The following is a 12,116-nucleotide window of genomic DNA, read 5'->3' on the forward strand; positions in this document are numbered from 1 at the left end:
ATGAGAGTCCAGTGTGCTAACCAATGGGCCACCTCATTCTACAGAACCCATGCCATAATAAATATAATAAATGGTGACGGACTTTCACCCCTGATAGTGTACTCTTACGACGTGTTATGAGGTGTTGAGCTTCTGGGGAGGGGGGATGGTCTGGGTTGTGTGACCTGACCCATCTCGTGATGTTCTATGACCTTCTGTGAAGAATTCTGTACACACCTGTAGTACAAAACACTTCATCCCACACTAGCAACAATTTCCCACCGGTACTGTTCGCGAATATATCTGCGAGGCCTCCTGCAGGTCTGCTCAAGTCACTCTGATGCATTACCTTCAGATTATACTGACAACGAGAGCCACAGGCACATTTTACCAGTTGGTGGTGCCGCACGTACTAATGTACATATGTATATCCTCCTTATTCATGAACGACCTATCTAGTTGTTCAAGGTGTTCCGTTTTTTTTTCTGAACATGAATGTATTTCAGGAAGAATGTGAGATGAAAATGACAGTCACAAATGAAAATGTCAGGAAGTCATTTGGACTTTTTTAAAGAATGTTACATGGGCATAACCAGTTAAATCATAAAACTTTTATAACCATATTTAGATGTTTATATAAATTAGAGTTCTTTGATCAAAGATTAGTCATAGGAGGGGGGCTGCAATTAAGTTAATACCACTGATACTTCAACAATATGTTCAGGTTTTCAACATTTTCATTTAAGACAGACAAGAACATCAAAAATAAATGAGTCAATCCACTATGGGGTGTGGCAATGCATTAACTGCACTGCTTCATGTAGAGATCACTTCAGACTCTTGTTGTAATAATGCCAGTTGGCAGGAAATAACATTTAATAAATGCACTCTTGTAGAGACATGGTCTACATCTGGAGAAAAGTGGACACAGCCTCCTTTACCGTATTTGCTGCCAGGAACAATCTCTGGAATTCATGTCTACAATTTTTACTCACTTTGTGCATTAGGTCAAAGAAGATATTTAATTTGCTCCACTTTATGTCATTCTCTATCTCGTAATGATCACAAAATAAACTTGACTGCAATGTATTTTTATGGAAAAGCACTATCAACAGATTACAGTACTGTCATAAATGAGTAGTTCAGCACAGTACAACATATTACTGCTTGATGTTGCAAAATCTGTCTCGTTTGGTACAATCTCAAAGTTTTATAAACTTGGATACAAAACTGGTGTGCTAAAGTTGGTGCCCCTGTATAGGGTGGAGGGAGAGAGACTGAACAGTGTTGCATTGGTATAGCAACAGAATAACAACCAGAACCATGTGGAGTGATTTGCAAAGAACAGAAGGTTATTTAGGATCAACATCACACAAAAAAGACAAAAGTTGGTTCTATTAAGGAAAGTTACATAGATAAAATTTTAGTAATGTCATGCAATGAAATAATTCTAGTGACCACTGATAAAGAAATAAGAACATGTAAAATATGAAATGCTCACCCTAATAACAGACCCTTCTTTGAGACCCTCAACATTCTTCAGCTCAGCAAAATTGTCCAGTGCATTACCATCCAGTTGCAAGGAAAAGCAGGTACGGTGGCATGTATCCTCACGGTCCATGAGTAGCTGGTGAATCTCTTGAACCAGTTCCATACTTGATACCTGAATATCAAATGGCTCTGAGCCTGGACTTGCAATCTTAACTGTGAACCCCATGTCCTGTAAAACATAAACAATTTATCACTGCCGTACAATTTTATGAATTTTATTTACAGATATAAATAGTCCCCTCTTGTCACAGTACTGTCATAATCAACAACAAATGAACTATGAATATCCTGAATAACCACTCACCTGTATAAAGACAACTTCTGGATCATCTTTGTCTTTATCCTTGTCCTTTTCGTTATCATCATCCTTTTCCTTCTCTTCATCATCCTTTTCTTTCTTTTCGTCATCTCGCTCTTTTTCCTTCTCCTTATCAGTTACTGTTTTCTCTTTGCTTTTATCCTTGTCCTTGGGTTTTGATTTCTCTTTGCTTTGTTCCTCATCTTTATTCTTATCTTTTTCTCTCTCTCTAGCAGCTTCATCTTTTTCCATCTTCTCATTATCTTTATCGTCGTCATTGTCTTTTACTTTCTGCCTGAATTTATCTACATCATCCTTTTCCTTCTCTTCACAGTTAGCCTTCACCTTCTCTTTGGTCACCTGTTCATCATTATTTTTCAGTTTCTCTTTGTCTTTCTCTTCACTGTGTGTCTCTGACACCCTACCACTAATAGTCTCATCAATTGATGGATGTCCATTGGATAATTTCTCTTTTTGTTGCTCCTCTGACAGCAACCCATTTTTGGTCACTGACTGTTTGTCCTTAGATTTTTCAGGCTCCTCATCTTCAGCATGCCCATTGGTGAGAACAGGCTCTGGTCCCCTTTCACCGTTCAGCTGTTGTTCTCTCATCTTGCTACCAGAACTCTGGGGTCCATTGGCAACATTTCCTTGTGCACCTGCAATTAGATAGATGATATATAACACTGAGTGACTGTTCACAACAAAGCAAATAAAAGATAGTTAACTTATTTTGCACTCTTACACACTAACGATCTAACACAGGTGCGAAACATCCATCAGTTTTAGTTACTTAACTGAGAAAATGAATCCCTATCATTCTTTCCCCCTGCACATTCTAGAGGAACCTATACGTGTCATTTGCAATATGTATGTGCATACAATATGGCTATAGTTTGTAGCTCTTATGCTTGAGTAAGCAATCATGAAATGAATATAGTTTATATTAACACTCATCATTTTTGAAATCATAATGAAAATGTGAGTGAAATAAAATAGAGAAAACCTAATTGGGATAGAATATTAGCATTAATCAGAATTCTAGAATAGCAAAGTGCTGCATTTCGGTTTGCCTTAATGATGAGCTTAAACAAACTCAGAGCAGAAAAATTATATACATTTAATGCTACGAGAGAGGCTTTGGTACATATGAATCTTAGTATCTGTACTGCACAAAGTGAAGTCGTATCACATTTCTGTCGGAATGATTACACTATAAGTCCGTGATTGAGAATGCTGTTGCGGAATATCTGGCACATAATAACACCAGAAAATTAAAGTTAAAGCAGAAGAGAATATGAATTACTAATAAGTCGATTAACCAAATTGGAGTAGCAGTAGATTTTCAGACAGAGAGCAGAGCAAAGTGCAGCAGCAGCAGCAGCAGAAGAAGAAGAAGAACATAGTTTGTGCACAGACTATACATAGTTTAGTGGTACGCTTACATGCTTCTGAGTAGACGCAAACAGCATCTGTTTACTTATCTGTGTAGTGCAAGTTAAATTTGTAGAGTTGTTTCCTCTTTCTCAATTAGTTTCTGAGTGGTCAGCAAATTTATTCATGATCATAAAGTATTTTCAACATCAAGAAATACATAGGGACTGTGCCTGTTGTGTGCAGACCCAAGCTAGAAGTTACACTGACCACTGTTGAAAGCCTTCAATGCCGTGCCAATATTGGAGCACCAGTGGAATAAGCTGCAACACCTTTAGTGATGTTGGAATCCTCTGGCAATCACAATATTACTGTGTTTTCCAATGTGCATCATCCAAATAGTTTGCGCTTACTCTAAGGTGAGTGGCAGACTATGGTAGTTTGCATATCTCTAGGCTGAAAGCAGAATTGGGAACTGGCTGTACAGCTGCCACTTTATGTCTTAGCAACACACATGAGGTGCAGCACAGGGTTGACAAAATATCTGGACACATTGGATGCCTCACAGCCGTACTTCTGCCAGTACCTCGTCTCCTACCTTCCAAACCTTACAGAAGCTCTCGTGAGAAGAAAGCTTCTGTAAAGTTTGGAAGGTAGGAGACGAGGTACTGGCAGAAGTACAGCTGTGAGGACAGGGCACGAGTCGTGCTTGGGTAGCTCAGTTGGTAGAGCACTTGCCCATGAAAGGCAAAGGTCCCGAGTTCGAGTCTCGGTCCGGCACACAGTTTTAATCTGCCAGGAAGTTTCATATCAGCACACACTTTGCTTCAGAATGAAAATCTCATTCTGCCAGCTTTAAAACTGATGTCAGAAGAATATAGTACCTGTCGATGATTACTTTGAAGACCAGTATAGGTATTTTGTTTGTAACTCGTTTCCCTTTATTTTCTAGGACTGTTCACTGAACTTTGCTGACACCTTGTATTTCGAACAATACAAATGACAGTGATTAACTACAAACCAACATAAAGACATGTACATTAACTAGGGTGCTCAAAAATATTTTGTTGTATCTGACCCCATGAGCAATAAAAGTGCTTGGTATATCATTGCTGAATTGTAGTAAACTAAGACTGAAACTTCTCTATCAACTTTAATATGACACTCCCTAAAATTAACAGCTCCTGTAGTTTATCAGTTCATTAGATTTACATAATTGATCTTTAGAGCATAACAATGATCACGTCGAACTCCTATTATAGGTTTCTGATGTGCATTGTAGAGGGTAAAATGAAGTGAATAGCAAGTTGGCTAAATCATCAAAGGGGGAGGGGGTTGGGGGATATGCAGCGTTACCGGTGTGCAGAACAACGAAATTTTCGCGGTTGAAGGTTAACAGCGCAAACTGGGGTTAAAAATTTCAGGACAACAGAAATCTACCACAGTAAGGATGACAAATGGTAGACGAACGCGCAATGAAGGAGACCATGGAATTCTCCGTAACAGCGACAGGATGCAGTAGTCAAGAACCTTTTAGAAGGTTTTCACGTCTTCTGCGCTATCGCTGAGAATGGTGTAGAGAAGCGGAGGGCGCCACTTAAACGTGGGGACGCACCTGTCGCAGAGCGTCGGTTATCGGTTGTATAACACGGGCCGAGATAAAACTGTGAAAAGGCGGTTTGGTGCTGGTGACGGGTGAGGCGGGGAGGGAGGGGGCCTCCAACACTATCAGCAGCATTCCCCGGCACGCACTATGGTCACCAAATCGAGTACGCAGTCCAAGTTCTAGAAATCCGGCCCCAGTGCAAAAGTCTTCATCTAAAATGCTTGGCGAGACATTTATCAAAATTTTCAACGTAGAGCAAACGCTCCATCTCAATGGTGGATACACAAACCATAACAAAGACAAACCACAAGTATCACCAACAAAGCGTGCCAGGTGAGCAATGGTCATTTGTTGATTATCCAAGAAAGTTTGGTTTCACGTCGCTACCTGCTTACTCTGAACTTCTCTACAACACTACCTTCTTACTTTTTTCTTTCCTGGCTTTATATTTCCTTCGTTAACAGTTAAAAAGTTTAATTTCTGTTACTATGGTACGAGACTAATTTCGGTACGTTATAGCCTCTATACATAGAACGTGTATGTTTTTTATCTTAATTAAAGCCTTCAAGTCCGTAGAATTCCAATTGTAAAATTTTAATCGAATTTTCCCATCAGTTTTCATTGTCTTCGTAATTAATCCACTTTTCCCGGTAATTTAGTCTAAAGGTCAGTACATACTGAGTAGTTACCGTCTCTGCCCTTTTTACATACGATATAAAAATAGATAGATATATAGACTACAATTTTCATTGTATTTCTTATAGTTACACGGCAAATCAGAAATCTAACATCTAATCGCAAATATGTGATATTAATATAATATATTTACAATTTCTCCAAGCTGCAGAGCAGCAAATGTACAAGAACATCTAACAACAACAATTTCAAATACGTCGTCCCCCCTCCCCCGCTTGTATCCTTCCCATCTCGTTAAGGTTTCACTGATAAAGTAAATAATAATAATAGCAGTAATAACAGAAACAAAGATTCTACAACAGCCAGCCCTACTCATTTGGGCACGGAAAGAAGTTCACAGAACCATTACCTATGATAGTAGTTACTGACGAGGGATTGAGCCCCGAACAGAAATTTATGCTGCACGAGTGAATGACGTAAATGTCCGAAGAAGATGAACTTCCTCATTTCTAAAATTTGTAGAGACTGAAACGTCAGCAGTATGTACGTGTGCTGAATGGCTGGCAGCTGGCCAACTGGTCTTTTCCACGCCGTTCTCTAACAGCTTTGCAACGATCACAATGACTCTGCAACATAATTTGGAGATATATATCGATGTGGTCTTCACTATGGTTGTCATTCTCTGATGCAAAGTAATAAATGTTCGCCACTACTAATCCTTTTCTCGTGAGTCAGCTACAGAAGTGATTTATCAGTAAAGAACTTTTATTGTTAATTTGAAGCACTCATTTATGTGTTAGGTGACATAAAACTACATGTTACGTAGGACAGAGTGACGCATCCCCGGGCCCGCACGTTATTGTGAAAGCAGTGGAGAGTGATACTTGGGTATAGAATACTATAGATACTGGTTGTCGTCTTACGTGCTTTCTTCTAGCTCAGTATCCGCCTGTTTGATTTTAAACCGATTTACCAAAGCCAAAGATATTGCTGTTGCTGTTCCTCGAAACGCATTACAGATTCTCCGAATACTCGCTGGGTGCTTTGTGTGTTATAAAATAGATGCTAGTTAACAAATTTTTTCACATTTGGAAGCAAGGGAGGGAGGGGGAGGGGGAGAGGGAGGGAGGGAGGGAGAGAGAGAGAGAGAGAGAGCGCTATCATTACAAGTTGTATACGTTACTGATATGAACATACTTATTACCTTTTCGGTTTCCTCCTAATCTAAAATAGATCCTGTATTGAAATGTTGTACGCGGTCACACTATAAAGTTACGGCTCTCGAAACAAATCCACGGATTTAGTTGAACTCCGTATTTCTCGACAAGAGTGTACCAAAGATGTGAGAGAGAGAGAGAGAGAGAGAGAGAGAGAGAGAGAGAGTGTGTGTGTGTGTGTGTGTGTGTGTGTGTGTGTGTGTGTGTGGGGGGGGGGGGGGGGGGGGTAGTTTCACGGTGAATGACGAAACATTTTAGATTTCGAGAAAAATGGTTCTGATGCACTTGTTACTAGCCAGTATCCATCAATTCCACCATTTTACAAACTGATAATGAACTGATAGGTTGTTTGTCTGTCTGTGGTGGGGGAGAATTTGAGTTCGGCTACGAAGATTTTTTTTTCCCTTTTCTTCTAGCTGCTCCCACCTTTCTGCGCTTGATTTTCTTCTAAATCTTGCCACTGTCACTACCACTACTGCATCCGTTTGCACTACGTATCTGCATGATTACCTGAAGTTCTTTCTCAATCTCATCCAACGGTAATTTCAAAACTACGTATATCATAGATTTGAAGAGGGTGGTGTCTTGTACCTTCAGGGATAACAATACTTAGCATTTACGATCACATTTGTTGGTTTTATACCTCCCGTTAGTTTCATTTTACGTAATTAGGAGATCCATAAAGTATACTTCTCTCTTGTTAGAGCTTCACAATAAACTTTACTATAGGGTACAGGACACTCACTTGTCGCCACCTTTATTTCATTGTAATTACTTCTGTGTAATAAAATTTCACCCTAATACCTTCCACAACTCTTTATGTACGGGTAGAATTAATTTCCGGATCATTTATTTAAAAAAAACTGCTATTGTTTTAGATAAATCCGTTGCAATATGAACACAGCACAAGAGAACCGTAAAATTGGTCAGCCTGTTCCATGTCTGCTTTTCGAAAACATAATGTTTCTACATTTCAAGCGTGGGACCAGTTAACATCATAATCTTGATAAGGCGTCTGTGGTACCAATAGCGAAGTTTAGTTAGAAAAAAGAAACTGGACGATTCTGCACATTTTAATGGCAACGAATGAAAGCTGTGTTTCTCGTGAAGAAACTTGTACAAGTAGAAATGAGCCATGGGCTGTTGTCAAGAGGTGCGTGGTACGGGTCGACGATGTACAGGTATGAAGTTAGTTGAGTGGCACAATCGAGACAATTAGTGGTATGTGGCTGCTTTAACCACATGTCATGTTTATTCAAGAGCTACTTCAGAAATTGATAAGGATCCCCTATAAGATTAACGAATGTTTACGATTCTTTGCACAACACTTCTCGACCTCACTCTCGTCGTAAAGGCATAACGAAACCTTCTCGAAAGGTTGGCGAGTTGTCAGGTAAAATCGAGATTTATTGAATTTGCAGGGAATGTCCGGTAACTTTCAAAGAATTCTAAAAGACCCAAGGCTAGGGGGAGTTTAGCAGAAGTAGATTTTGTCGTTTTGTTACAAATCACCCTGAGAATCTGCTTAGGAAACAGTTGTGGAGTCGCGGAAGGAAATATGAAGCATATTGCATTGTTGTAATGTGTGTTGCTCTGAATGCCAGCGGATCTCTGCTATCTTCTTTGGCAACCCTAGGTTCTTTGATTCCAGGTTTTTTTCCCATTGAGTGATAGCGAGGACCATTGACTATCGCAAGCGTGATAATTTTGTCACAGGTGTTAAACCACGCAAATTTTTTAATGTAAAAATATAAATACGTAGCCATATGTGAGTACGGATCCATATCTGAGTACATATATTATGCAGATAAACATTAATTACCCAGGCTTCGGTTGTTTTCCACTAATTTCACTGCAAAGTTGATAATGTGTTACCAGTCCCATGCTTTCAGCCACCGATTGCAATAGTGTAATTAGATTAGGAAATGAGACACTTAAAGTAGTAAAGGAGTTTTGCTATTTGGGGAGCAAAATAACTGATGATGGTCGAAGTAGAGAGGATATAAAATGTAGACTGGCAATGGCACGGAAAGCGTTTCTGAATAAGAAAAATTTGTTAACATCGAGTATAGATTTAAATGTCAGGAAGTTGTTTCTGAAAGTATTTGTATGGAGTGTAGCCATGTATGGAAGTGAAACATGGACGATAAATAGTTTGGACAAGAAGAGAATAGAAGCTTTCGAAATGTGGTGCTATAGAAGAATGCTGAAGATTAGATGGGTAGATCACATAACTAATGAGGAGGTATTGAATTGGGGAGAAGAGAGTTTGTGGCACAACTTGACTAGAAGAAGGGATCGGTTGATAGGACACGTTCTGAGACATCGAGGGATCACCAATTTAGTATTGGAGGGCAGCGTGGAGGGTAAAAATCGCAGAGGGAGACCAAGAGATGAATACACTAAGCAGATTCAGAAGGATGTAGGCTGCAGCAGGTACTGGGAGATTAAGAAGCTTGCACAGGATAGAGTAGCATGGAGAGCTGCATCAAACCAGTCTCGGGACTGAAGACCACAACAACGACAACAGTAACAACAAGGAGTGTCTAGTTTTTAACACGATGTATTATTGTTATTGAAGTCTATTGGCATTTACACCCTGATAACAGTTCAATACGTGTTCCAGCGAATATTTCTCATATACTTGATGTCATTCCGCAATGACAGGGCATGGCACGGAGTAGTCACGAACAACGGTAACAAAGGAGTTTTCATGGGCAACAATAACTTACAACTTGCGGAATTTTTGATAAAATTGTAAATCCTAACCGAACTTTAATCACTAATAAATGAAGTGTTAACGCAAAAACTTTCATTTGCAACTGAATTGTGCAGAAACTACGTCGAGGAACCTCCATCTGCCAGATACTTTATAGTAAGGACAAACGAACACATACAACAAAAAACTGCGCCAGGGAACTTTGGACTGCCAAACCTGAATACCCTAGAAATCTTAGGCAAATATCTCGATTATAATCTCTCTATAATAAAATCTACTTTCGACAAGTAACTGCAAGTTTTGTCTTCCTATCTGCCTCTTAATCTATTGTCCTACCACAGACAGCAGGTTGACTACTGCGCCCCACTTTCTGGCATTACACAGCAGAAATTCTGAAAAATGTCGCAACAGAAACCGCTTCAGTGAGTGGTGGCCGAGCGTCCGCTTGGGCGGCCAGCAGTCAACCGCGCCACTGTCCTTGGTCGTGTTCCTGTTCCGCGCACCCCACCTCCGCGCACTGTGCTTTCCTCTCGATGGCGCCAGGCGGCAGTGTGTATAGTCACTCCATGGGAAAACTGCAAAGATTTTATAGAAGGGGGCAATCAAATTCCTAATAGGAACAGACACCCAACGGGCCACCGAGTTTGCTCAGCTTCCGCAAGACTGCAGTACGAATGTATGTACGTTTACGTGACTGCTATGTATTTAACACTCAAGCGCTTGGCAGAGTGTTGATCGAACAACTTTCAGACTATTCCTCCACTGTGAGAAAAATGAACATCTAAAGCTTTACGCGCGAGCTCTGATTTTATGACGGTCATTTCTCCCAGTGTATGTGGGAATCACCAGAATAATTTGGTGACTAAAATATCGTGAAAAGATTCCGTCACAACGAGGAACACCTTTGTTTTAATGACCGCCTTCCCAACTCAAGGATCATATTTGTGACAAACTCACTCTTTTTCGCGATAAAATGAAACGAGTTGCTTTTCGACATCCTCAGTCAGTCCGATCTGGTAAGGATCTCATACCGCGCAGCAATATTCTAGAACTGGACGGACAAATGTAACATAGCCAGTCTCTTTAGGTGATCGTACTACAAGCTAAACAGTTTGTCCACACCTTTTATTGCACCCACCCAAATCACGCACGTTGTGAGAATAAGTGGAAAGCGATCTGGTGTGGAAACCTGAGAGTCACTATAATGCTCCCGAATGTGTCAAGGTGTCCAGGGAATGTTTTGCAGCTAGCTACTGATAGTGTACAACAGCCTTTAACAATATAATGGTGGTTGTAGTAGGAATTTACACATTATGTAGAAGACGAGGAGGAGGAGATTGGTGTTAACGTCCCATCGACAACGAGGTCATTAGGAATGGAGCACAATCTCGGATTAGGGGAGGATGGGGAAGGAAAGGTACCTGTATGACGGTCAGACTGTCCGCACTATTGAACAGCACCGCAAAGAACATAAAAGGTGTTTCCGCCCACGCTATCCAGAAAAATCACCTGGGGCGGAGCATGCACAGGAAAACGGACACCGAACTGCATTCGACGATACTACTATTAATAAACGGACCCACGGCTTCTGGTATAGCGTAGTAAATGAGGCAATACAGATCAAAACAGCGGACAACACCCTCAATAAAGATGGTGGATTGCACCTGAGTAAGGCCTGGGATCTGTGATTGGGGAGTTGAAGGAGGCAGGACTGGGCACCAGTGACGTCACTGCGGCTGTATAAGCAAGGAAGCAGCATTCAGATGAGTCAACCACCTGACACTGGCAGAGATCTGCCGAAAGCTCATGGGCGGATTGAAACGCGAGAATATTTTATTAATGGTGTGCCATAGTTTGAAACAATTTTCCGAAAGTCTTCAAAACAATACTTCAGTTCCGGAAAATACTGAGAACATACGAATCGATTGAGACGTGTGACGAAAAAAATGGCGGCGGAGCTTATCAGCCAACCAGTCTGGTGCGAATTTCACCAATGCCTTCTCTCTACGTCTATGCTCTCTAGCCGAGTGTACATGTAGATGTAGACGAAAGCAACATAACCCAATACGACTGAAATGCGGTGTTTACATGACAATACCGTGTGTGTAAGCTAAAAACCGAAACGAAACTCTTATTTCAGTGTCGATATTTGCGACAGGACCTTGAGCAATCTGTTTGCGCAAAACCGGATTTGGAGACCGGTCAAATGGAGTGAGAACGTGCTCGGCAGTGTGTGGTGCCCGGCACTTCCTGGGCCGCGCGGTGCCGTACACCGTCCAGCACCGGCCGGAGTCAATTAACGCAGCGGAGCGCAGTGCGAGTCGAAACACTGGCTCTGACGCAACAGGCGGGCCCCCGCTGCCCCACTGACGCGCTCCGTGACAAACGGAGACATTCGCGGACGCGATGCTTCGCCAGCTCACCTCGCGATTCTACTAGAAATACTGCAACCTGCAATGATACAAGGGTGTCCATGAAATAATGTCCCAGTTATAAATTTTAACAGTATCAACTGTAAACCATGGCAGAGTACTGGCCCAAGGTCACATTCAAAAAGTAACTCGGGCAGTTTTCGGTAAACGCATGCGCGACTACTGCTTCGTGTTTCTTCCTCTTGCAGCGCCACACACTCAGTGTGGTTTGCTACGAGTGAATCCGTAGTTTCCGTTCAACGTGCGTTCCGTTTATTGTAATTTAACTAGCTGTGTAACGCGGCTACGATCGCATGTCAGTAAA

General features: G+C 41.2%; 1 protein-coding gene across 1 annotated transcript in view; it reads right to left on the minus strand.

The window, feature by feature from the left end:
• Window positions 1–12,116, minus strand: part of LOC126411093 (clustered mitochondria protein homolog) — a 369,115-nt gene that overhangs the window by 114,488 nt on the left and 242,511 nt on the right. The window contains exons 2-3 of the mRNA XM_050081339.1: window positions 1,835–2,487; window positions 1,481–1,699 (exon numbers count right to left, since the gene is read on the minus strand). Coding sequence (XP_049937296.1) covers window positions 1,481–1,699; window positions 1,835–2,487 — 872 coding nt within the window. The remainder of the gene's footprint in view (window positions 1–1,480; window positions 1,700–1,834; window positions 2,488–12,116) is intronic.

This window comes from Schistocerca serialis, chromosome 1 (genome assembly GCF_023864345.2).
Source record: "Schistocerca serialis cubense isolate TAMUIC-IGC-003099 chromosome 1, iqSchSeri2.2, whole genome shotgun sequence".
Classification (NCBI taxonomy): Eukaryota; Metazoa; Arthropoda; class Insecta; order Orthoptera; family Acrididae; genus Schistocerca; species Schistocerca serialis.